The sequence below is a fragment of the Cydia splendana genome, chromosome Z (genome assembly GCF_910591565.1).
Source record: "Cydia splendana chromosome Z, ilCydSple1.2, whole genome shotgun sequence".
In the NCBI taxonomy this organism is placed as follows: Eukaryota; Metazoa; Arthropoda; class Insecta; order Lepidoptera; family Tortricidae; genus Cydia; species Cydia splendana.
In genome coordinates, this window is record NC_085987.1 from 15,114,510 (window position 1) to 15,142,223 (window position 27,714).

Below are 27,714 nucleotides of genomic sequence, written 5' to 3' on the forward strand. Positions count from 1 at the left end.
CGGGGGAGGGGCACATCAAATGTATAGGTACGTCATGTCAGATAAACGTCAGTCCATACATATGGTTGACATGTGGTTGACCATTGGCCGCCTATTTTCGACAGAGGGGAACGCCTGTTAATGGCGGCTCCATTGTTAATTACTCCGAGGGCCCAAGCGATATCTCACCGTACAAATCTTTCTGCCATTTTTCGCGGGGGGAAAGGTGCACACAGTCGCACTTCTCACACACTTACATACAAAATCCAATCTGTAATGACGACACAAATACATAGAAAATGACACACGTCAAAGACAAATCTTGCAAACCTCGATCTCTTTTTGTGTACGGACGAGTGACAAGTGTCACAACACGCACACTAACACATTTTCGTTGAAGTATGTTATTGTATTCTGAGAGATGAGAAGTCGGATTTGTCGCTCGACCGATCCGCAATTTGTACTGAGCGAGCAAAATCGATAAATCCAACAATTACATGAGACTAAAATATAATAATTGTGTTTGAATGTAATTAAACGTATGATATGTAAAAAAAATATTACATGTGAAATGTAACACTTTCTTTTTGTAAATTTGATGTCCCCGACCTCTTTTTATAACAAAAAACCGAGCAAACAGGCATTTTTGTGCAGCAGTGTTCACGCGCGCGTCTGGACTCGGTCTAGTGAAAAATCCAAGTGCAACTAGTTTTATTACCCGCGCTAGATTAGATTGACGCGCTAATCTTGTACCTCGGCAGAGGGGAAATAGTGCGAATGCCGCCTCCCTTCCGTGTTGCTCGGAAGCCATATGAACTGCATAAAGGCCCCAGTACACAATGGGCCATCGCCGGCCACTCCAAGGGACGCATTTATGCGTTAGAGGGAGCAAGTGATATTGCTATCTCATCTCATCTCATCTGCGTCCCTTGGAGTGGCCGGCGATGGCCCATTGTGTACTGCGGCCTTAACAATACAATATAATAAGGGTCAATCGAGTGTTTTATGGTTGGAACACACCACACGATATGTAGAAAAGAAATGCATGTATATTGCGTAAAATCTATGTATTTATAAGGCAGTACTTTACATGGTGAAACTTATTTAATTATTAATACAAATGCTCATAGTTAATACAAAATGTTCAGATACTAGCAGCGTATCTTAAAACATTAGACTACAATGTGATAACTTAATACTCGCAATTATTTCAATACTTTGGTTAAAACACCCCAACATAACTCTTAACATCCCAAAATCTAATATTCTTATTCATTTTCGAGTAATACATATTATATACCTACTTAATGGTTTGGCCAACAGTTGATGTCAGCGGAGTATCTTTAATAATAGCGGCCAGGAGAAACGTACCTACGTCGAAGTTTTTGGCTCCTTATGTTTCTGACACCACTGGTCAGCCAGTCTATAATATGTATTTGTATGACCGTCCAGCATGTTTAAGAAGTATATAAAGGCCCCTGTACACAATGGGCCAGCGTGGGCCAGTCTGGGGGGACGCATTTAAACGTTAGAAGGAGCAAGTGATATTGCTATCTCATTCTACCGCATGGTTGCGTCCCTTGGACTGGCCGGCGCTGGCCCATTTTGCCCCTGTACGTATATATATAATGGCTCGTCTACACGAATGGCCAACGCCGGCCAATCCAAGGGACGCATTTATGCATTAGAGGGAGCAAGTGATATTGCTATCTCAGTCTACCGCATGGCTGTGTCCCTTGGATTGGCCGGCGTTGGCCATTCGTGTAGAGAAGCCATAATATGTCAATAGTTTCAAAACGAAGATATGGCGCGTTGTGATTCGAGGCCCGCGGTATACAGTACGACGCTTCTCACGACATCTTGTGTCTATTTAGCCGTAGCCAAATCATGCACACAAATTTTAAAAAATGTCAATAAGGGCCCAGCATATAATTTACTAATACTATTTACTTTTACCTTTCACGTGTCACAGCACATACACTGCATACATATTCACTTTTGTGGATTATCGAGCCCTGGACGTACAAATACTATAATTGCCATAAGTGTATATAGTGTAAAATTGAGCCTTTATAATACTGAAAAATTGTGCGACTAATTCCACGCGCAGATTTATGCATGAGTTGCTATTGTCTCTCGACTCGTGTTTTGATGTTACAATTTCGGTGTCAGGGATTTGTCGCTCGGAGATAATCCGGATTTGTCGCCAGCGACTAAAACTAGGTACTGGATTGCGTGTGAATGCTGGGCTCCAGGGCTGGCGGGCGGTCAGAGGTAGTTGCAAGCTCGCGCACGCACGGGCTTCTTGCGCAGGGCCGCGCGCACCGCCTCCTCGAACACGAGATCCATGTTGACGCGCTCCAGTGCCGAACACTCCACTAGTTGGGCAGCCCTTAAACAAATAAACAAAACATGCATGGACTTTTGACTCAGTCTTCACGTTAATTTTGGAAACTATCTAACCTCCTGTACAGTCAAGTGCAAAAATATGGGTGCATACAACTTACTCAAAAATATATCCCATAGTTGTTAATAGGGGAGGGGGTATTACTGCAATGTTCTGCCGCCAGAGTGCAGCACTAGCGCCTATCGTAAACCATAGAGTAACTTATACATACTGTGCCTTAAACTGTTTTTTGACAAGTTTTCATAGATGATAAAATATGACATTGATGCATCAAGGCAGGCATGTATTTACAAAGGGCCTACTGGGAGACGCGAAAATCGAAATTAAGTTATCAACCTCTTTATCGCTCGAATATGCAAGAGTGATAGATTTCGAGCGAAATTTCGAATTTTCTTGTTTCGCGGTAGACTCTCAAATTGTGATGGATTGTGGTAGTGGCGCCCCCTACGCAGAGTTCCGCGTCATATGTAATATTCCCTACTCACTGACATAAGAGCTATGGGATATATTTTTCTGTATGATGATTGCACCCATATTTTTACATTTGACTGTACCTTTTTCTCTCTAAATGCTTAAAACCTTGTGAAAAGATGAGAACCACTTGCACTACGGTAAAATCAAAAGGAAGAATTATGATTTTATGAATAGTACATGTATGTAAGTAAGTACTTATGTCTGGTACGGTAGGTACATATAGATGGTCAAGCAGATCTTGTCAGTAGAAAAGGCGGCAAATTTGAAAACTGTAGGCGCGAAGGGTTATCGTCTCATAGAAAATTTGAATTTCGCGCCTTTTTCTACTGACAAGATTTGCTTGACCCAGTATAGGTACCTACGTCAGGGGGGTGTCACTACGCAGTTTAGGTACATTTGGCCGGCGCGCCGCTCGGAGCGGCAGGCGTATGGAAGTGGGCTGCCGCTCCACCGCACGATAGTCGTGTCACGTGGCGCTTGCGCAAATGATTCGGTAAAATTGTGTTTTTTGAAAAACGAATTATAGCCAGCTTTTTATGAATGTAGTATGATACTTTTGGGTATGGTGATTTACGCACGCTAGCGTTCCCTTCCCTCCCCCTGCCGCAACCCCCCCTTTTTGCATGATACGTCCCGGTTCACAGTTTTTTTCATTTTTTGGGGAAAGTATACAATATAGGAAAAAAGTGTCAATGAAAGAAATAATCCCTATTAAATTCTTAACAAAAAAGGGTATATTCATTTTTTTGATATGACGCACCATATTCATGTTATGGCTAGATGAACTTCGACAAAATTTAACCGTTGAAAAACTTGTTGAAGTTCAATATAACATAGTACGTGATAGTACTGAACGAAATGCTACACGGAGAATAACCTTGCAAGCTTATTCTCCGTATAAGATTTCTTTCATTACTATCACGTACTAAGTTATATTGAACTTCAACAAGTAAATACATGAATATGGTGAGTCTTACCAAAAAGTTGCATATAACCTTTTTTGTTTAGAATTTATTAAGGATTATTTCTTACCTTGACACTTTATTCCTAATTCTAATACTTTTCTCAAAAATTAATAAAAACCGTCAACCGGGACATATTTCATGCAAAAAGGGGGGGTTGCGGCAGGGGGAGGGAAGGGGACGCTAGTGTGCGTAAAGCACGATACCCAAAGGTATCATACTATATTCATAAAAGGCTGGCTATAATTTTTGTCTTCCCCATACATTAGAACACAACTTAACCGAATCAAAAGGAGATTCACGGTTCGTGCGCGGTTATAAGTTTCAATTTTGTTGCAGGCGGCGAGTATAGGTATAATTTTATACCTAAACCTGACTTTTGTGAAGGAGTGAATTTTCTGTACGGTAGTACTATTAGTTATTCTGTGCCTACGTTTATGTCATGTGGACTGCCGTATCGTGTTCTCACGAAAACTTCTAAGCCTAGGCATTGCAACGAATAAGATGTCATCGACTGCAAACTTCAAATAGGTTTTCCTGTAAAAGCTATAGGTAAAAAACTAATTTTAGACCTAGTACCTAGTTTAGGAGAAGAGGAGAATTGTTTCCCTATTTTAAAATTAAAATATATGGGATTTTCACAATGAGCTCTTTCACGATGTAGTTCGCATTTTTTAAGGGTTCCGTACCAAAAGGGTACAATCGGGACCCTATTACTAAGACTCCACTGTCCGTCTGTCTGTCACCAGGCTGTATCTCATGAAACTTGATAGCTAGACAATTAAAATTTTCACAGATTATGTATTTGTTTCTGTTGCCCCTATAACAATAAATACTACTAGTAGTTCGCCCCAAACTGACAACTCGCGGTTAACCAACAATTATATAGCGATTGACTTTGTTGCACCTACTTAGGTACTCGTATAGTGCGACATAAAATAATTGAAAATAAATGAGGGCGCCATTTTCTACGTAACTGTCACATTTTTGACGTAAAATGTTTACACATGGCAACAATTTAGTATGGACATTTTTGAGTTCCATTTTATTTAATTTCTACTATTTTATGTCGCTCTATAGGCGGCAAGGGATCAAAGATCGCGTGGATTTATTGCAAAGTCTGTGGAGCCCTTAACTGATAGATTTAAGCAAAGAGTAGTATGTATAATATAGTTCGCCAAGCAGATCTTGTCAATAGAAAAAATGTAGGCGCGAAGCGATATGGTCTCATAGAAAATTTGAGTTTCGCGCCTTTTTCTACTGACAAGATTTGCTTTTTTGCATCAATTTTGAAGCGCCATTTACAAGTTTGGCGTTAAGTTATATAGATGGCGCTATTTTTTCGAATAAAGGGCTTCGTATACGGCTGTCCCTCCCCTGGATTGAAGTCACCACCATAGAGATTAAAATAAACTGTATCTGTGTTAAGCCGAAATATTTGCTGTCAAATGTCAAATACATAGGTATATTATGTTTATTCTATTTTATTTTTATCTTGCTAATTATTTCAAAATGGTAAATATAAAAACGATATTATAAAAGTGTAAGTCGAGCACTTTCATTTGATACTAAACTCGACCATGTTTCTTGCAAATAAAATGACCAGAATAGCAAGACCTCTCACAAACAGCTTTTTGGCCTTCTAAGCTCTTCTAGCTCAATAACCTCTTGATCGGGCCTGCTCATAATTTAATGACTAAAATATAATGCCCTCGACTACACGTTTACCCAATTTCATTTAAATTAGAACAAATTTACTTAAGTTATTGAGTATCAAACTATCTTCTGACAGTTCAGCTTAAAAACATCGAAATGCCGGGACGTGCCGCTAGCCAGTCGCGTGTTCAAAGTCGAATGTAAGAACTTCGCTTCGCGTCGCTCGCTCGTTCGAAAAAGTACGGAACCCCCGGTGGGCGAGTCCGACTCGCACTTGTCCGGTTTTTTCTTATTTACTCCTCAAAGGTGGCCGCTATGTTTAAAATTCGTTTATTTACGCTAAATGTCCGTTTTTAGGGCACATACTTACATATGTGTACCTTAATTCAATTAGTCCAATAGTTTCGGAGCAAATAGGCTGTGACAGATGGACTGACAGACAGACGCACTAGTTTTAGCTTTGAAGTAAACTATTTAACATGAAAAATAAACAATAACAGTAAAGATTATGAGGGCCGGGGGGAGAGAACACATTAATTTCGCACCTGAGACGTTGAATCACCGTCCGGCATGATGACGTGTTATTAACCGCCGATGACACAAAAAGGCGTAGTCACGATGTTATCCCGCAGCGTCGAGCGCCGACCAGTTCCCCGTACCTACCGTAGTCATGCATTGCTGTCGTCTAAGTACACTACACGACGGACCCACGTGATCCTTACCCAATAACCACCTTCCCTAAGTTTTCCTTATATATTAGCAGAACGAGCAAGGATGAATTATACGTTAACCAAAATAAGTTAACTAAATCATATGAAAACTAAGGATACTAAATATTTACATGAATTATCCGTTAACTTTTACTGATATTAGGATGTAAAAAGATACATTTTATTATATACATAAAAAGCACGTAGCTGACATATCAGTGGTAGGCGGGTTATCGTGGACGATAAGGATGATAGCTGGCTGCCGGCGCGAGCGCACGATACGAGTTATCACTGTTCACTCACTATTGTTAAAATAATAGCACGATTACATATCAAACAAATAACAATGTAGGTTTTTACATTCATTTACCTAATTTTTTTCTTTAATTTTTTCCCTTCTTGAGTAGTAATGACAGCCTTGTCTGTTCCTCGAAGATCGATTTTGGTAGCTGAAAAGAGGATTAAGAATTAAGTAAATGACATTGTTAACTGAATGTCACTACATAGGGGTCATAGCATAGGGCATTCTTGCTTTGAATAGCACAAACTAGAAGATTACAAATATATGCTCATGGACATATTTAGTTTAGAGGTTAATAAAAAGGTTTAATTACCTACTGGATTACACACCTAACGTAATTACAAAATTAGTAATTAAACGTTTTTTTTGCGTTCCTCTAAATTTGTCCATGAGTATATATTTGTAATACAACCTATACAAATAAAACCGCAAAATGATGGATTGCCGGCATAATATATATAGGTACTGTAGCTATTTAGAAGCCGATTTTTAGAAGCGATGTTCAATTTTTTAGCTTTAATGTGTATAATTTGTTACAAATTTTTAAAGTGCATTTTAGACTATGTTCGTGATTCTTTTGTCGATCTAAAATCAAAAACCGGCCAAGTGCGAGTCGGACTCACGTTCCAAGGGTTCCGTAAGTATATTACACAATTTTTAACAATCAGTGCCGGATTAAGATATTTTGATGCCCTAAGCATTTCTAGGTGCCCCCTCTACCTAGGGTCATCAAGATTACATTGATTTTTTGGTAAATTGAGAGAAGTTCATTGCCGCATTACAGCTGAGAATGGAAATCAGTCACATCATTTTATCACGAAAATTGACAGTGCCGCAGCAGTAATGTTGCAACAAAGTACCTAATGCTGTTGCAGTCGCCACCCGAATGTCACCTTTATCATAGCTTAGAAAGTAATAGAAACGCGAGCGAAGCGAGCGCGGAAATTTTTCGATATAAAAACGCAATATGATAGACAGTTGTACATTTTTACTTTTAGTATGGAAATCAGTCACATCATTTTATCACGGAAGTTGACAGTACTGCAGCAGTAACGTTGCAACAGAGTAATGTTGCTGCAGTCGCCACCCGAATGTCACCTTTATCATACCTTATAAAGTTATTGAAAAAGCGAGCGAAGCGAGCGCGAAAATTTTTCGATATAAAAACGCAATTTTAGTTTTAGTCCCAACCAGGCGCGAATCCAGGATTTCATACAGAGAAGGGATGGGACAGTTTTCTATTAGCCTAGCTTCGCATAGGGCTCGATATTTAAGGGTCTCAGCGAGGTTGTTTTCATGCATAAAATATGCAAGAAAGCAGAGCTTGGAATTGAATTGGCGAAGTGTGAGAAAGGCAGTAGGCCCAGCTGCGAAAGAGGAAAGCTTGGATTTGGATCCACGCCCAAGTGTAATTAAGGCAGAAGATCAACTTTGCCGTAAGGCAGAAGGCCTTGCATAAGACCTAACGCCGAACCGCAAAAGAGTGGGTTGAAATCGAATCTATGCATGTAATCACGACTCTTCTACTGCGACCGATTGTTTCCCAAAGAATTACGCGCCATTATTTTTGCAAATTAGCTTTTGGACAGCTAAAAAAATCGTGTGGTAAAAACGATGTGTCTGTCCCTAATTTTAAAATTTGTTCACCTTTTTCAACCTGGCATTTTGGTGCCCCCCCTGAACGTGGTGCCGTAAGCACGTGCTTGTTTTGCTTATTGGTTACAAAGTCTTTATTAATTCAACCATTAAAGTCGACGAGTACAAAAAACTTTGAGCTAGCTCTCAATTTAACATTTTTTTTTAAACATTATTTTTAATTTGACCTTACAATTACTCGTAAGTAGGTAAGACCGTTACATATTTAAAATGATTATCTTATCAGAAAATTATCACCAATTACTCTAAGAAAACTACTACTCTAAGTAATCCGGCACTGTTAACAATGTATTTTTTATGTGAAACGTGAGTGAAATCTCTTTAAAAAATCCGTAGGGGTCGGATCAAAAACTGTAATTAAGTCCGACTCACGCTTGACTGTACATTTCTAATAGGTTTTCCTGTCATCTATAGGTATAGACCTATTTTATGTATTTTTTTTTAAATTTAAGACTTAGTAGTTTCGGAGATAAGGGGGGGGGGGGGAATGGTCATTTTTTGCCTATTTTCTTGAATAACTTCTAAACTGTTTATTCGAAAATTATAAAAAAAAATATATTTGAGATCCTTACAATAAGCTCTTTCATTTGATATGTAACATGATATAGTTTGAAATTTTTTTTTTTTTCATTTTTTCATTTACCCCCCAAAAGTGGCCCCCATGTTTAAAATTCATTTGTTTACGTTACATGTCCGTATTTGGGTCACAAACTTACATATGTGCACCAAATTTCAACTTGATTGGTCCAGTAGTTCCGGAGAAAATCGGCTGTGACAGACGGACAGACAGACAGACAGACGCACGAGTGATCCTATAAGGGTTCCGTTTTTTCCTTTTGAGGTACGGAACCCTAAAAACTAAGGATTCGTATCGATGCAAAAAAAAAACTCCGTTTCACAATCTAATCCCCCTAAACTAGAAATAAACATAGAAATAATTTCGGTCAGAATCAGGAAGAATAATTTCAACAAATTTCCTATTTCTTAGTACATATGTCAGTATCCCCTTTGAATGTTACAATGAACACATAATTATATTTCCTTATTCCATTCCCTTTGCACATGGAATCATTCGGACAACAGTAGTGTGGTGATTCGCATTGTTGTGACCTATGACGTCAATATTCACGCACGTTCTCCGAGGGAATATTCTTCACTTTGCGTAATTGGTTTTACTTGTTTACATGATTTATGATATGACGGCATAACAGAATTGGCCCACAAGAAAACGTTTAATGACTTTATATTACGATATTTACGATAGATTTCAAAGAATAACAAGAAACGACCTTTATTTATAGGTACAAACAAATTTGTATATAAATACAATCATACAGTAAGGACTTTCTTCCTCATTACTCTCATTAGTTATTTTCATTAGGATAATTACGACGTTCATGCCATTTGCTGCAAGTTATTTAAAAATAAACAGTTTTTATATCTCACATAGATAGGTAATAGATATTCAAACAGTTCGATTGTGTCCAACCGGCACGAATGACATTTGTTTGACCGCTGTGCCTTACTAGTACACACTCACACACACACACGACGACACAGTAAGTACTTGTTATAATAGTGATGTAGAAATTTCGATGAAATTTACAACAAGGCATATTTTCCCATGTTTAAACGAACACAGCGTAAACTCCTATTTTACGAGCACAACTTTATTTACATACCTACCATTTTATAGCGTCTTCTAAATATTAGGTACTTCTGCTATATCTCCGTAAGTAAGTATCCCTAAGACACTGGGTAACAGTTTTACCAATTAACCCCGGGTTAGTGGGATGGTGCAAGTGGGCCTTAGGTATCTATTCTGTAGCCTTACCTACTAAAACTATAGGCACGGACTCGCTGAAGTGCTTGAGCTCTGGATACCACTTGTGGATCACGTTCTCGTAGGACGAACGGCTGCTGACGGAGTAGCACACCAGGAAACAATGCGTCTGGAAAAACATTATCATATATAAACAAACACACTTCACTATATAAATATATATAGTTAAGGCTTCAAGAGGAAAATGCCTTCACTTTCCAGGGTGAGTAACTGAATATCTATATTTTTTCGGAATGGCAAAAACGGAACTTTTGATTTGTATATTTATTCAATAAATCATTGCAAATGTAAAAAAAAACGGAAACCTTGTAGGTACAGAGTTTTGTTATCTCCTTCTGTCCGTTACATTCGTCAGAATATCGAAAGCACTTTTCAATAAACTTATAAAGGGTTAATGGACAGATATTGATTGATTGGTAGGTTTAAGTAGATATAGGTTACTAACATAGTGTAAAGGCTAAAATGTTACTAACAAAATATGGATCGCTTTTGGTCTGAAATAAATAATTTTTATTTATTTTATAATCATATCTGACGATTTTAATAAAAATTGTTTTAATATTATGTTTTCGGAAATAATCGCTTCATAAACATGTTTGTTGCGTACCTAATTTGAACGGAGTAGATACCATAATTCATTCGCTGTGCTACATTATTTATTCACTATAGCCGTACCACGAGTTGACACTTGACGTTTACGACTGCGTAACCTCGATCGCAGTCCATCTAGCTCGCACTGATGTACTGGTGCGATAGAGAGGGAATGCGATCGAGTTCACGCAGTCGCTAAGGTAATTGTATGGCATAGGCATGTGCCCGTCCGCAACAATCATAACACAAACTTCGCTGAACGGCTACACAAGCTTTTAGTACTCTCAACCATACCTATTCAAAAATCATAAATTGATCCACCTGATGTGAATTCCATAAATGTACTTAGTGTGTTTGTATTGGCACATATAATGTAAGTATGTCTAGTTGAAAAGCATTGAGAGAAAATGCATTTTTTAAATTTGAAGTTGTTCATGTTTCCAACACAATAATGAGATTCTAAATGTTTACAATCCAAATTTAATATAGATAAAGAGCATTCGCTTAGCATTCACTATCTCTAGAAATAATATATGGGGCTAATTTAATTGAGTATGCGCCCGCGGTCCACGGTCTGCACAAACATTTCAAAATATATTCGATTATGTTTTAAAAGTAGGTAAGTACCTATATGTTTTACAATTCTACATCCTACATTACAAGCACGATCAGCATGAAGCATGACAGAGGTATTCAGAAGTACATAAAGTAAACTGACGCATATGCATGATAGCAGCCTCTAGTTTAGGCATTTATAGTATAAGTTGGCACATTATAAAGTTTAAATTGTCGATCCAAATGCAATTCCCTGAAAGTACTCCGCCGGTGCTTCAGTATAGTATACGTCCAACAGTCTCACTTCTGGGCATATATGCAAGAGAGGGAGTAGGCTATAGTCCCCCCACTCGCCCAAAAGGGGTTGGGGATTTCACATACTTACACATTTCAATTTCTTCACCGATGGATGCAGATTTTCTCAAAGTGTATATAAAAGTGCATAAGAACAATGTTCTATTATACTATATGTAAAAGCCAGATCAGTAATATATGATCATTGTCAAGAGGGCGCTGTTATTCTCATGCGACAGTTCGTTATAGTATGATAAAAGAGTTCCAGTGAAATTGCACAACATGGCGCGTGATCATTCCTGGCCCGGGTTTAGAAGGGTCGGACTCTGTAAAGTATCTGTTGTGTGAGTACAAGTATTTGAGCTATTTGACAGTTTCAAATGTGCACATGCAGCTAAATAATTAGTACTTGAGAGTAACTTACGTTGCTGTAAGACAAAGGCCTCAGCCTCTCGTAGTCCTCCTGGCCAGCCGTGTCCCACAGCGCCATTTCCACCTCCTCGCCATCCACCACTTTGCGGTCCACGTAGTTGTCAAACCTGCAACATCATAAACATGTTTTATTATATTTATAAATTTTACTAAACTAACTATAGTGAATGTACTTTTCCGGAAAAGACCTACCACACACAGTTAACCATTGAACCCTTTGTTGCGCCCAGCCCAGCCATTTTTGCGTTAACAGTCCGAACGATATTTTCTTTTTTTGTAACCAATTACTTACAACGAGTTCTAGGGGAGAGTGGGAACCAAACTAATAGCGTGTCGAAAGTAACTCACTAACGCTGTGTAATGTCGCACACAAGATATTCAACATTACATGCAATCGCCAGTCTCATACAGTAATTAATAATTATATGATTTCAAAATGAAACCTGCTAATATAAACCCTCTAATATAAACTGAAGGTAAGGTCGTCGTTAGTACTTTATTTTGGAATTTGGCTTTTGATTTGATATGGTAAGTAATATGCCTAGATAACATCAAATACTTATGTTTAGAGCTGGCATTTGTCTAGACTACGAATTAAACTATCGTGCAAATGCGGTGAAAACGCGTGGGACACTTTAACCAAGAATGAATTGCAAGGAAGTTGGTGTAGGTGTACAAGTGTCCTGTTTCTAAAGGAGGAAGCGACCACCGGCCACAATACAACAATACAACGACGTGATCGCGCATTTGACTTTATAAATAGTGCAGCCTAAATTGTCTTCGCGATGTGTGCGTTGGTATTCTAAATGCTTATGAAGCGCATCAGTAAGGTATGCCATTGTTAATCAGGTATATTCGTCTAAAGCAGATGTTATGGAACTACGCTTCGAAGACTCCTAGAGTTGTAACTTGTAACGAAAATGAGCCGAGTGTCCAGCGGTATGTTTTATCGCAATGCAGTCTTTGATTCATTAAAAAAAACTGGCCAAGTGCGAGTCGGACTCGCACACGAAGGGTTCCGTACCATTATCTATAAAAACGGTCACCCATCCAAGTACTGACCCCGCCCGACGTTGCTTAACTTCGGTCAAAAATCACGTTTGTTGTATGGGACCCCCACTTAAATCTTTATTTTATTCTGTTTTTAGTATTTGTTGTTATAGCGGCAACAGAAATACATCATCTGTGAAAATTTCAACTGTCTATAGTTCGTTTTTTTTAGCATTAGAAATAAGGTAAACAATCTTGATGTGTCTTTTAATTGAAAAACACATTTTAAAAATAAGTTACGGCAAATATGTAACAATTATGAATCTAATACGATCATTTATATTCTTCTGCTTTCATAAGTAATCGTTTTTGATTTTTAAAAAGCGTTTTTCAATTAAAAGACATGGTAAAATCGCTTACCTTCTTTCAAGTTCTTTCTAATGCTAAAAAAAAACGAACTATAGCTATCACGGTTCGTGAGATACAGCCTGGTGACAGACGGACGGACGGACGGACGGACGGACGGACAGCGGAGTCTTAGTAATAGGGTCCCGTTTTACCCTTTGGGTACGGAACCCTAAAAATCTGAGCTCCCCGGTTAGCTGTGAGGTGAGCTATGCTTAAACTTAAAAAATTATGAGATTTAATTAAGAATCTAGTAATTATAATAGATACGTACTGGTAAAATCATAACCCTTCCTTTAAGCTTGTCTTTCATTTGATAAAATAATTATGCATTCTTTGATAAAATATTCTGTGGCATTTTGTTTATTTTAACCATACACGAGCGTAAAGTAGTAATTAGGTAGGCAAATAATGGGTAATTAAATGTAGATAGATAATGAGACTTGCTAGAGTTAGACCAAGAAAAGTCTGCAGCAATTTTGATAGCCCACGCAGTGCAAGTATTATTTTAAACGTCAAACGTCTATGAAGTAGACGTTTATACCCTAAGAACTAACGAATACATCATATAGAATTGCTTGAATTACTAATATTTTATTCATATTATCTTTATTCATTTTAAATCCGAGTTTAGGTTTTTTACAATAGATGTGCATATAAAAATAATATATAAAAAAACATAAAATAAAATAAAAATACATAGGTACATATACGATAGTATGTATGGGTGTTTTCGTGAGACGTGTTAAGCTGTGTCTTGTCAATTGTTCAGCAATATAGGTATGCTACTAATTTAAATGTTTATTATGATGGTAGGTATTATAATTGATTTAAATTAAATTAATAATTTTAGAAAATAAGATTTAATCTACAATTTGAGATTGGTGACTTATTTATACTTAATGTAATTTAATAATATTACTGTATATATTTTAGAAACATGATTTAAATTATAGTTAGACATACATGTAAGTATTATTATAATGTAAATAATTTTGCGTTTTTGAAGCGCATTATTGTATTTCTAATGCGATCGGTTAATTTCAATCACAAAATACTACGCCCACAATCCCAAATAAATAGGTAGGAATTATATTTGCCTAAATACCGTTTCATATTAGATATGCAAGACAAAAGAAGTGCTATAAGTACATTATTGTAAATTGTATCTCAAATATCCGTATAAATTACACACAGTAGATATACTATAGATTTTTCATTTATAAGGAAACTGTTTATCTTTACAAGAAACGAATTGATAGGCATGTATGAGTACCTACATATGTATAAGTATAAAGCTGACGTCACTGATACCATCCGATTGTATAAAGTGATTCATTTTATCAATATTAATTCAATAGTTAGCAAGTGTATATTACAAGATGACTCAAAAATGAATGATTTCAAACAAATTCGGGTACGTGTTTAGAACGATTTTATTATAGCCACCACGGACCGTCAGCGGCTAGCGAACCAGTATAATTGTGACCTCCGATTAAGTATAGTTATGAATAGTTAACTAGATCACAGTATTGGTTCGCTCGTGTCCAATGACCGCTGAGCTACGGGAAACTTATCCTGAAGCATAATATTAGGATCCAGGGGTGAGACTGACGGCCGTGAACCAGGAGCCTTACGACTTGACATTTTCAGCCGACTATCTAAGTACGTGAACGGTTATGTTTTCGCCGTCTAAGCAATATATGTGGGCCATGTTTGTGTATTCCCTGGTAGTTTCAAAACAAGTAAATGACTAAGACGATTTTAGTGAATCAGTAGTCAATGGATTTGTTATTAAGACGCATGTGATATAAACTACATTTGACCGACTTTGATAGAAAATTTTCAGGTAAAAAACCGTAACGTTTTATTCGGTTATTATCATCGGTTATTATTATCAATGAACAAAGACAATACTTGTAAATATAATCCAATCAGGAAATTAACGTATACAGGAAAACTTTAGTAATGACACTAATGACTGTTCTACACAAATATATAATTAAACCGACGATAAGTCTATCCTGCTCTGCTGTCTTGGGTAGGTAAATCCAACAGACGAATTCCCTAATTTATAGTTTATTTAAGTAGCATTCGTCTACACTCTACACCTAATTACGAAACTTTATTAGGTAAATACTGGTTACAAGTGTTACAACGTTAATCGTTCGTCTTGTTACGACTATTAGTGACAGACGAATTACTAATGGCATCAATACTATTATCATTCATTATTGACACAGCACAAGAATATATATCGGTATATTTATTTTCAGGATTCATTTTGTTGCTTGTGTTGTATACGTGAAAATATTTAATGAATAATAGGTACCTACCTATATAAATGTACGCAATCAATATTGAGTCAGTTATTTAGGTACAAGTAAATTACTTATACCTACATCTTATGATCTTATTTACAAATATGCACATTAAATAGCGGCTAACTTTAAAACATAATATTGTAGCTATACATTTGTTATGCTGACTTTACCTGCGTAGGGATAGTATAGAGTGGACAGTTACAAGTAGCGGCTACTGTAACACCGTGACAACTTGCTAATTTGCCGGCTCGACCTCTCGTCGCCGCTAGCTCACTTACCCAACTGCTGACCTGGAATCGCTCCTCACAGCTGGAGAAAGGCTATCATTGCAGAATTTAAAAATGTAGGTACTTACACTGTAGGCACATATTCTTCTGGGAACTCGTTTTTTGTATAGACATACAGCAAGCAGGTTTTGCCGACCATACCGTCGCCCACGACAGTAATCTTCAGCCTTTTCGTCGTCCCCATAGTGCGTGTCGCGACATTCGACAATTTCTAGCACAATAACGCTGGTGCTACCAACAATGTAGTATGTTGTCTTCAAACTTAATTACACATCAGCCTAAGCATTTCCATGTACTGTCCGCCCGCGAGCCGTATCGGACTTGAATGTTTCTTATCACACAATGATGTAACAATCTTATCAATCTTGTAAAAGCACTAGCGATAAGGCCGTATTATTTTAAGGCATTGAGGCGCGCGCGCAGTTTCGCGGTCGAACACAGAGTGATTTGGCGAGCCGCAGAGGCAGCACTGCTCAGCGCCTGCGCAACTGTACGGACGCAAATTTCCGCCTAGCTGCCGTACTCAACATGCTTTATTCATTGTACATGCGTATCGCGACATGCCTACTAATAAACTAACGTCATTACTCGTCGCTATTGTTCCAGTCTCCATTTTAATTATTGGAAAATTATGCTACATCTTTTAAAATTTAAAGTTTGCAGGTAAGTAGGTACTATACGAGTATACACAGTCTGAATTTGAATTTTTATTTTGCACCATATCTTGTTTGTTTTAATTAAAGCAATTCATGGTGCTTCGAGGTCATATAACACAGATACCTAGGTATATATTTAGTTTTCGCGCTAGTATTTTCTGTACTCATAATTTAGGAACGGCCTATGTTCACTGTCTCTGATCCATAATCTAGATTCCATAATCGACTTCACCGTATGATGCCAAATGCTTTGATGTAACCCGCTAAACCAGCCACCACAGACCAGCGGTGGATATGAATGAGAGCAAAAGGCAAAGCAGAGGGAAGCCCTTCCTCTCTGGCATGTGGATGTAACGGAAAAGATTTAAATATTTAGGGATCAACCGCAGAATATCGCAGCGTAGTACTTTAGGTGGAATTACCAGCGTAATTTGAACTGCAACTTGATTTATTAACTCCCTACGAACTTTGTTTGCCATGTACATAATTAACCAGCTATGGGTATGGGTGCAAGGATTTCAAACCTAATTACTGGTGTCTAATGTAGTCTCCAGGGCTTACAGCTTCAAACAATGCATGTCGTAGTTTTGATTTAGCCAGTCCCTGGAATAAGTATCTAGACTAAGACAGTGTCCATTAAGCACATTTGACTTTTCTGCAAAGCTAATATCGTAGCACGAAGGCGTTTTGTGATCCAGGTAGCCAGTTTGTGCTTTTTAGCAAAACGTTAAAAATACGGGCGTGACGAATAAGGTCAATCCATCATTAAGTCGTAATTAGCGCTATAGTGTTATTATCGGCCATTCGGCCACGAATAAAAAGAGCTTTATAGTTTTATTTTTATTAATTATGATTAAGATATTAAGCTATAACAAATAACAATTTTCATGCAACCATCAATAAAATGAATATGACTGTAGTAGGTAGCTTATTTCGCAAACTCAACACTTAACTAAACTATTGAAACCGAGTGAAACTTTTATAAGATTGTCAATATTACATAGGATTACACTTTAAATTGTTTAAGCTTAACAAATACTTTACAAAACAATTACGTAAGTACTTACCAGATACACCAGTCAAATCATACAATAAAAAAACATTGCGTGATGTAGTTCTATATTTTTTGTATGTTGTTTGGAGTCCTTGGAGGAATGTGAAACTATGTTTTGCAAGCAAAAAAAAGTTGTGCTCCCTGCGTAATTGGCAAAAAACTGCAAAAATTTCGGAGTTTTTTCAGTTTTTGCACTTTTATTATAAAACCATGGGTTTTTGGTCAAAACTTGCTATGTAATGTTAAAAGAACATTAAATTTGGAACAATCTAAGCCCATGTACAGCGCCTCGTGTTAAATAGTTCATGAGATATGGAACTTAAAAAAAAAGGGTATTTTTTCCTTAGAATGAAATTTTTAGTTTTTCCTACATTTCAGGACAAATATCGGCACAACCGCTCATGCTATGAGATATATTGCGATGAATAAAGTTGTAGCAAATTTAATTACCTTTCATTTAAGCGCAAGAAAGGGCAGTAAGTTCTACAGTTCCCTAGTTATCGTAAAAAAATGAAATTGCTATAATGAGGAAGGCAACTAATGTATTCTTTAAGGCATTGTCAAAATCCGTACAAAAGGCAGTACTATCGTCGAGAGTGACATCTACGATTAGCTTTTACCGGTCTTCTCCGATAGCAGCAGAGCAATGTTAGAGATCAACCATTTTTAAAATGCACTCCCCTCTTAAGCACTTCATTCATTCAGTAATGAAATCAAGATACAAACTGTAGTTTGGCTTGTTTTTGGGCTCCACTTTTTGGTCGTAGCCATTGATTGTAGTCTACGATACCGATTCTTATTTAAGAATTAGTTCTTGTTTTGATACGACCTTGACGATAGTTCACGGTGATTGGCGTGGTGTTGGCGAAACGCACCAGAATCACTGAAAGTCGTGTCAATAGATATCTAGCTGTCGCTTTTTGGTGCTCTTGAGTGTACTGTGAGTCGTGTTAATACAAGATCACGATAATATCCTAACCACAACAAATTGATACATCAGAATCAGCTACCATTACCCACTCTAGGTATACGTTTGTGTTATAATCCACGGGTTTTAACTAGCAATATCCTATTACTACGAGTCTTAACTACATACATAGGTGTATAGATTGACAAACTAAATCGGGAATAGAAGAAGAACTAAACGAAACACGTAGTATGTACTAGTTTTTATTCAGTAAGGTATAGATAAGTGTGTGTTAACATGCATGCATGCATGCTCTGCCAAGCCGGGCAGATTGCATACATTTGTTACTTTCTAACAATGAGACATTATTTTGGCATAATTAGTTAATTATGTTAACATTGAGATACATTTGGTTACGAATTACACATAGCTGTACTATGCCAAATAATTTACAAAATTTTAGTTATCGGTACTTAAATATCCAATTTGTAACTCAAAAACTTCAATATGTATTTGCCGTATTTTCTATTGACAAATTAGTCCAATTATTTTTATTTTTAATTGGTCCAGACTATAAATACATTTATACAGTAAAGACTGAAATAGGTATTTATAGTCACAACCCGTGGATTGACAACTCACTGAGCAGTAGCTCCACATACATTTAGCCTTAACAGCCATTGGAAAAGAATTTGCAATATTACGTGTTAATACGGTAAACCACTGAAGAAGTTATAATATACTGGTAACTTGACAAGACTGAGTCACATACATGCCTATAGCACAAACATATACTTAGCGTGGGTAATGGTAGCTAGTTCTGATGTATCAATTTGTTGTGGTTAGGATATTATCGTGATCTTGTATTTAACATGACTCACAGTACACTCCAGAGCGCCAAAAAGCGACAGCTAGATATCTAATGACACAACTTCCAGTGATTCTGGTGCGTTTCGCCAACACCACGCCAATCACCGTGAACTATCGTCAAGGTCGTATCAAAACAAGAACTAATTCTTAAATAAGAATCGGTATCGTGGACTACAATCAATGGCTACGACCAAAAAGTGGAGCCTAAAAACAAGCCAAACTACAGTTTGTATCTTGATTTCATTACTGAATGAATGAATGAAGTGCTTAAGAGGGGAGTGTATTTTAAAAATGGTTGATCTCTAACATCGCTCTGCTGCTATCGGAGAAGACCGGTAAAAGCTAATCGTAGATGTCACTCTCGACGATGGTACTGCCTTTTGTACGGATTTTGACAATGCCTTAAACAATACATTAGTTGCCTTCCTCATTATAGCAATTTCATTTTTTTACGATAACTAGTTGTTCGCCCCGAACTGAGAACTCGTGGTTCGCCAAAAAGATCAACTGAATGCAATTGCAGTCTGGGCCGTCTTAAACTATGCTGGGGCCCATGGGCACATAAGAATTTGAGGCCCTTTTGGAAAGTAAAGAAAGCGAATTAGAATTATTATGGGTAATGGTGTGCCCTTATGGTAAAGACGGTACTGTTTGCAGTCCTACTTAGTCGTCAAATGATCGAAAACCGCGTGCGATTTATTGCAAGATCTGTGGAGCACTTAATTGATAAATTTAAGCTACCATAAAAAATAAAATAAACTGTATCTGTGGTAAGCCGTAATCTTTCTTGTCAAATGTCAAATACTAATATTATGTTTATTTTATTTCGTTTTTATCTTGCTCATTATTTTAAAATCTTAAATTAAATAAACAATAATTATTATGAATGTGTAAACCGAGCACTTTCATTTGATACCAAACTCGACCATACTTTCTTGCAATTAAAATGACCAGAATAGCAAGACCCCTCACAAATAGCTTTTTACCATTTTAAGCTCTTCTAGCTCAATAACCTCTTGATCGAGCCTGCTCAAAATTTAATGACTAAAATATAATGCCCTCAACTATACGTTCCCCCAATTTCATTTAAATTAGAACAAATTTACTTAAGTTATTGTGTATCAAACTATCTTCTGATAGTTCAGCTTAAAAACATCGAAATGCCGGGACGTGCCCCTAGCCAGCCGTGTGTTCCAAGTTGAATGTAAGAACTTCACTTCGCTTCGCTCGCTCGTTCGACTAGAGAACTGTAGAACTTACTGACCCTTTTTTACGCTTAAATGAAAGGTAATTAAATTTGCTACAACTTTATTCATCGCAATATATCTCATAGCATGAGCGGTTGTGCCGATATTTGTCCTGAAATATAGGAAAAAGTAAAAATTTTATTCTAAGGAAAAAAATACCCTTTTTTTAAAGTTCCATATCTCATGAACTATTTAACATGAGGCGCTGTACATGGGCTTAAATTATTCCAAATTTAATGTTCTTTTAACATTACATAGCAAGTTTTGACCAAAAACCCATAGTTTTATAATAAAAGTGCAAAAACTGAAAAAACTCCGAAATTTTTTGCAGTTTTTTGCAAATTACGCAGAGAGCACAACATTTTTTTGCTTGCAAAACATAGTTTCACATTCCTCCAAGGACTCCAAACAACATTCAACAAAAAATATAGAACTACATCACGCATTGTTTTATTAGGACATTTTTTTGTAAGATTTGACTGATGTAAGATGCAGGATCACGATTATAATAGGTACAGTTCAGACTGTAGTACTATAGGTACTATAGGTACTGTACTATAGGTACAGACTGTACTCTAGCTACTTTATTTAATTCTTTTGTTTCTTATAGTGATATTAACTCGGCAATCGTTTATATGAAGTAGCCATATTGTAAATTGTAAGAGATTATTAGGGCCACTTGCACCATTCACTATCACGTCACGGGGTTAACGGTTTAACAACTTAAGTCACTTTAAATACCTATAAATTAAAACCTTATAACTAAAATACTGACCACAGGTAAGATTGAATGATTAGTATGAAACTTGATTATGTAATGGATTATTTAACAATATTATTCAATTCCATGAATAATAATTTTTTCCTTCATTGCCACAACCTCTTTGATTAGCTCCTGAATGTTGCTCTGCAGTTTGCTAATCAATGCTTGCTGTCTCCTGTCCCGTTCTTTCAACTGCATCACTGTAGAATCACACACGTCACTGCAAGGTGTGAAGCCTGCAACAATAATAAAAATGATGATAAAAGTTTTCATAGCTTATGGCCTCCTAAAGGAAGTAACTAGCAGTTCAATTCAAGGATTATAAATATATTTCCACAGAAACAGTAATGTGTCACCATCTTACGGCATGTTCCTTACATACTAATTAACAAAATATATTACCACTTTTATTCCTCAGCCTGTCTAATAACTTTTCATTTTCAATTTTTAATCGGGTGATTTCATGTCGCAAACTTTTTTCCATAGTATTCTTTTGCTTATTCACTTGTGCCAATTTTGCTTTTGTTTCTGCCAAACTGTGAATAATTTCATCTGAATGATCCGAGATCCTGCGAGCAGCTGCTGTACATGTTTTGGCCTCATGTTTTTCAGTGTTTACTCTTTGTTTTAGTTTGTCGATGGTGTTCTGAAAACAGGTCAAAGAATATGTAACAATAAAATCAATGCATTGATTATTACATCAACATATACTACAAAAAAAGTAATGCAGTTGTAACTGCATAAGTACCCATTTCAATTACCATTGAGCAAACTTTGGGTATCAGATGTATGTTATTCACGAAATAAGTGTCAAATAGAGTCTTAAATCAGATGGATAAAGGTTATCCTGCTGATTTCTTCTCTCTTTTTGTGATTCATTAAATACAAACGGCGTATGCCGCTAAAACAGGGGTTCCCAAGCCCATCCAACCCACCCAAGGGGCTGCAACCCATCTGAACAATTTCACAATTTTGCCTAAATGCATATAATACGAGTAATATTTAGTTTGGGAAATGCCGCGCTAAAGTCTACTCCTTATGGATCTTAAAAGAAAGTAAACAAAAATCTCATAACTCTATTGTACAGCTAGTTATATTACAGGCAATTCTGCCTTTTACATTGCCCTTAGGTTGTGCTCTGACGCCTCTGACCATATTCCATTGAATAGATAGCGTTTATAATGTGTAAGTTAGTGAGGAGTAGTTGAAGATACGAGCCCCGATGCATATGTTTTCGTCTAGTAAGACCATTTTTTGAGGTTTGACGTTTGTTCAAAAATGCTGTTTTAGTTAAAAATTACTAATATTTAATGCTTATACGTTATTTATTTATAGCCTTATTTCAGAAAAGGTACATTTTATCACTATTCGACAAACTATGCATTCTTGTGGTACACTTTACGGAAAAACTATCGCACTGTTAGGTTTGAAATGTAACATAGTAATTTAAATTCATGTCTAGATGTGTTATCAAACATAAAAATATCATTTTATAAACCTAAAAAAATAAAATAATGGAATAACACTTTGTATTACTACTAGCGCCATCTGTTAGAAAAATTATGAATTAAAATTCGTGCTAATTAAACAACGATGAATACAGATGAATACAAAAGTGGGTTAAAATTTTGGATTCTGACCCATCTCGCTTCGCTCGGTTTGATTCCCAATTTAGCAATTAGGTAAGTTTCTAACATTCAATCTTGCTGTATATTCACTGCGGAGGTCAATTTACTCGTATGTTCTGTTCTGTGACGCCGATGCACTGATCAGTCATATTAGATAGATAGATAGATAAAAACTTTATTGCAAAACATTATCATGACAAACAAAATTTCACTTATGATAAGAATAAAACTAAAACTTATGTCTAAGTACTATACTAAACTAATTACTAATGCAGAGGCTGTCTATCGCGGTCCAGCGTGGCAACGCGGCGAGCGTGATGGGCACCTTTGCATCTGGAAGGGCGCGGGACGGGTTGTTTGATTGAGTTCTCGGTTGTGGCTTTATGTAGCTTAGTTTTAATTTAGTTTAATTTAGAGTTAATTTATTAATTGATCGAGTGTGTTTAGGTATAAGTTTTAATTTGTAATAGGTTTAGTTGTATATTTTGTTTAAATATATCTAAATGGATAAAAAAAAAAAAAAAAAATTACTAACTACATACTAGGATATTTTTTGTCACGACTGTGTAGTCGCGAAAAGGCGCCGACTCAGCATGTGCTGCAGCATTGCTGCCACAGCGCTGGTATTCTGCCGGAACCTAGCAGTGCGCGCACAGACTTACGGTATGATCAACCACCAGTGAGAAAAATTACTAAAAAATAATACTACAGAAACGTTATATTAAACAAAAATGGTGAAAACATTTGTGACTTAATTTATATAACATACATTTTTTATCTAAGTTTGCGTACAAATTAAATCTAATTTTAAAACAAACGGACTTGGGGGCTTTAGGTATTTGCCTGCTTTTGGATTGTTAGTAAATACTGTTTGAGCTTACGCTTAAAAGTGTACTTCGAGGTTGTATCCCGAATTGGTGGGGGAATATTGTTCCAACACTTTGAGGCTAAATACCTAAAGCTTCCTCGAAAAGCAGCTGTCCTGTGTTTGTATGGAACCAGGACACTTGCTCTAGTTGACCGATATTTAATTGCCATGGACGATCAATTTAATTTATCATATAGATAATTTGGGCTACCCCTACCAGTCTTAATAATGTTAAACAGTAAACCAGCACACAAGTACTGATTTATTGTAAAACCTGCAAAGGGACAGGCCAGGGGAGGGACATTTTGCATGTTTGAGGTGCAATTGTGACAAAATTGAATTAATTAATAAATTTAAATAGACTGTCTATAGAGGAAATGCAATCTTTTAAGAGAAATTACCATAATTTAATTAAATTGTTTAAGAAAAGTATGGATATGTATCATGGACACCGTTAATACCTCTTAACTTAGAATGAGCCTTAAGTGGATTTAAAACAAGAGAGTTCATAGATGACCAGCCAGCAACCCTATCCACATCTTCATTAAGACGCCTAACCGCTTCATTAGTATCGGCAGGTTTAAAAGAAATATACACCTGCAGGTCATCAGCATACAAGTGATATTTACAATTTTGAATGTTCTTGCAAATATCAGATGAATAGATTATAAACAGCAAAGGGCCCAAAATGGAACCCTGCGGGACTCCTCTGTTTACAGGTTTCAAATCCGAAAATTGGCATAAACCATCTGTGCCCTCCAATTTAGTCTGTTGCCAACGACCTGTTAGATAACTCCTGAACCACTTTAGGGCCGAAACTGAACAACCATAGTATTTCAATTTCGATAATAAGATAGTTATATTAAGTGTATCAAAGGCCCTTGAGAAATCGAGCAACGTCAAAATAGTGCCCATTCCATTATCTTGGGCTGTTAAGATCTCGTCGATAACATCGTGAAGAGCAGTATTGGATCTTCGACCCTTCCTGAAACCGGATTGTAATGTAGGTAAAATATTGTTGCGTTCTAGAAATTTTCTAGGATTTTTGACAAATATGGTAATAAGCTTATTGGCCTTAAGTCTTTTAGTTCTTGAGGATTGTTTTTTTTTTTGGGATCGGTCTAACAATGGCAGTTTTCCATACTTGGGGAAATGTCGACGTCTGGATAGATGTATTTATTATATGCACTATGTACTCAAGAGCAAAAGGTAGGGTTAAAAGAACCATGTCCGCAGAAATTCCATCACAGCCAAGCGCATTCGACTTGATACCTATAATTATTTTAGAGATAGTTTGTTTGTTGTGTTAGCAAACTTAAATCGGGTATTTTCAGTTCCAGAAACAGTTTAGGGCTGATTTATACGGCTCGCCAACTCTCATGCGATTTTAGTTACATTGCGGACTGTTGGTTACGTCCAATTCAACCGACCGATCAAAAACCGCAATGTAAAGAAACTCGCATCGTCTATATTAGCAAAAAAAATATTAGGTAATACAAACTTCAGTGACATAGGGCCGATACAGACGGACTACAACCCGACTACACCATACCGATTACATCATTTGTAAGTTTGTATGGAAAGTGCACGCCACGCCGACTGCACGCCAATTGCAACGTCGGCGTGCAGTTCAACAAAATGACCCAGAACCCTGGCTGTACCTAGTGGAACTCAGGTTTGGTGCAACATAGGCACACGCTGTTTTAGTCATTCAACACGTCTTGATGGGCATTTGGGAGAGCAGTACCCAAGATAGAGCTGATGCTAAACCCTGGCTGTACTTAGTAGAACTCAGGTTTGGTGCAACATAGATACACGCTGTTTTGGATATCCGACTCGTCAGAATCAGCACTTGGGAGAGCAGTACCCAAGATAGAGCTGCTGCTGAACCCTGGCAGTACTTATTGGAACTCAGGTTTGGTGCAACATAGGCACACGCTGTTTTGGTACTGACAATTTTGTTTCGAGCCCATGCATGCAACAGTGCTGTAGGAGAGGACAATATGATTTGGACAACGTTTTTGAAAAGTACGTTTTTTCAGCAATAATAGTCTCCTGAAATTTTATTATACGATCAAAATAAACTACATTAAACATAACTATTATATTACTATAGCATCCTGGCATCTCCAGCCTCTGAAGAGGCTTTCTTTATAATTTTGACTGAGATATAATTGAACTTAGAAGTAGTGTAAGTTAGATATTGTTTTAGTTTTTGTTAGATAGCCGCTATGAGGCTGGTATTTGTAAAAAAACCATCAATATATAAATAAAGATTTAAAAATATATATAATTCAATACATACAAAATGGATGCGGCAAAACAGAAGAATACAAAGTACCCTGCCTTGAAACCAATGTATGATTTTATACCAGTTGCCATGTAGACTGTAGGACCTTGGGGTGCAGAGGCTAAGGAGTTTGTGTGGGAATTGGGTCAGCAACTGAAAGATAGGGGTTGCGTTCCTCGTTCCGGATCATACCTGGTCCAACAGATCTCCTTGGCAATTCAACGGGGCAGCGCTGCCAGTATCATAGGGATGATTGACAAAGCCTGTTACAGATTACATCATTTGTAAATTGATGATGAAGCCTGTAGCTGATTTGCTTTTGTGTCCACTTGAGGAAGCCTGCATTACTGACCACAAACTATGCATGGAGTTTCTATTTAATTTACTATGTTATATTGCTTACTTGAATAAATGTGTAAATACACATTTTCAATACAAAAAGTTTTACCTCATTGTATTGTTATCTGATTATTTTACCTATTCACAAAATGTGCAATGTAAAATCAACTACCCACAATTTGAGTAAATGTCACCATTCTCAGTCAGTAGCAATGTCTCAGAATAGTGTACTGGATCAGGTGCAAACCTAGTCGCATGTGCAACTTGATGAAGAAGATAGAACAATGATCACATAATTATCATTATAGACGTGTCTTTGGAGTGACATCGAGTCCATTTCATTTCTTAGCCACCATTAATTATCACCTAGATAATTTATCATAATCATTAAATATACTTACATTTAACTGCTTATTCAGGTGTTCAAGTACATGGTTTTCTTCAACTAATCTGTCAGCCTTCTCTGCGGTAGTTTTATGGTAATGCAATAGTGTCCAAACAACATTAACAAGCTTCACAAGTGCCTCTGGATGCAGTGTCGTAGTGAAGTCGAAGTATGGGTTAAATACATAATTAATATTTAAAAGTTCTAACTCCTGCAATTTTGTTTAGACAGTAGTTAATAATAATGATAAATATCATAATACGGACACTACAAGAGAAAAAGCCAAAAATCGTACCTCAGTTAGTCCAATTAAGCATTCCTTGATGTTTGTGTTCGTACATGGCTCGTAAACGGTCGCTTTTTTAAATTTATAATTTTGTAAAAGTTCTCTTATTTCCTCATCTAGCGATTCAAATTCGCTGCCATTCGATGCCATTTTAATTTAGTAATAAGATTATTCAATACCTTAAATTATTAAAGCTTAGAAAAATGCAAAACTAAACTACGACGCAAATTAAAGAAAGAACTGGACGCAACTTGTGCTTCATATTGTCAAACATTCATTGTGCGATTTTGTTGGGTGGGTGCAGTGTTGCCAGGGCTCTGGAGTCATAAGTTACGTTTCGTTTCCCTAAAAGTCACGTTTTTGCTGCTCAAGTCACATTTTTATATTATTGTATTGTATGGGTAGGTAAATCGATTTTGTTAGAAGAAATTCAGAAAATAATATATTTCACAAAAAATCTACTAACCTTATATGATTTTTCCTCAAAAGGAAAAAACGGAACCCTTATAGGATCACTCGTGCGTCTGTTTGTCTGTCTGTCCGTCCGTCTGTCAC

General features: G+C 36.8%; 2 protein-coding genes across 2 annotated transcripts; both read right to left on the reverse strand.

The window, feature by feature from the left end:
* Window positions 1-1,732: 1,732 nt before the first annotated feature.
* LOC134804431 (ras-like GTP-binding protein RhoL) lies at window positions 1,733-16,422 on the reverse strand. The gene is made up of 5 exons (XM_063777473.1): window positions 15,935-16,422; window positions 11,853-11,967; window positions 9,980-10,097; window positions 6,559-6,637; window positions 1,733-2,371 (listed from the first exon to the last, which is right to left on the reverse strand). Exons 1-5 carry the CDS (start codon window positions 16,048-16,050, stop codon window positions 2,248-2,250), a joined length of 552 nt encoding a protein of 183 aa, XP_063633543.1. The 5' UTR covers window positions 16,051-16,422; the 3' UTR covers window positions 1,733-2,247.
* A 4,885-nt stretch (window positions 16,423-21,307) lies between these two features.
* Window positions 21,308-27,412, reverse strand: LOC134804256 (uncharacterized). Its single transcript, XM_063777228.1, has 4 exons — window positions 27,169-27,412; window positions 26,890-27,084; window positions 21,766-22,009; window positions 21,308-21,599 (listed from the first exon to the last, which is right to left on the reverse strand). Exons 1-4 carry the CDS (start codon window positions 27,307-27,309, stop codon window positions 21,436-21,438), a joined length of 744 nt encoding a protein of 247 aa, XP_063633298.1. The 5' UTR covers window positions 27,310-27,412; the 3' UTR covers window positions 21,308-21,435.
* Between the last annotated feature and the right edge of the window lie 302 nt (window positions 27,413-27,714).

Excerpts from the sequence above, each read along its gene's own strand:
- LOC134804431 (XM_063777473.1), bottom strand. The coding sequence starts at position 16,050 with ATGGGGACGACGAAAAGGCTGAAGATTACTGTCGTGGGCGACGGTATG. Across the intron at positions 10,098-11,852 it reads GGCCTTTGTCTTACAGCAAC|ACGCATTGTTTCCTGGTGTG; the intron begins GTAAGTTACTCT and ends ATGTTTTTCCAG. Across the intron at positions 2,372-6,558 it reads AAATTAAAGAAAAAAATTAG|GGCTGCCCAACTAGTGGAGT; the intron begins GTAAATGAATGT and ends TATTTGTTTAAG.
- LOC134804256 (XM_063777228.1), bottom strand. The coding sequence starts at position 27,309 with ATGGCATCGAATGGCAGCGAATTTGAATCGCTAGATGAGGAAATAAGA. Across the intron at positions 27,085-27,168 it reads GCTTAATTGGACTAACTGAG|GAGTTAGAACTTTTAAATAT; the intron begins GTACGATTTTTG and ends ACAAAATTGCAG. Across the intron at positions 22,010-26,889 it reads ACCTGAATAAGCAGTTAAAT|AACACCATCGACAAACTAAA; the intron begins GTAAGTATATTT and ends ACCTGTTTTCAG.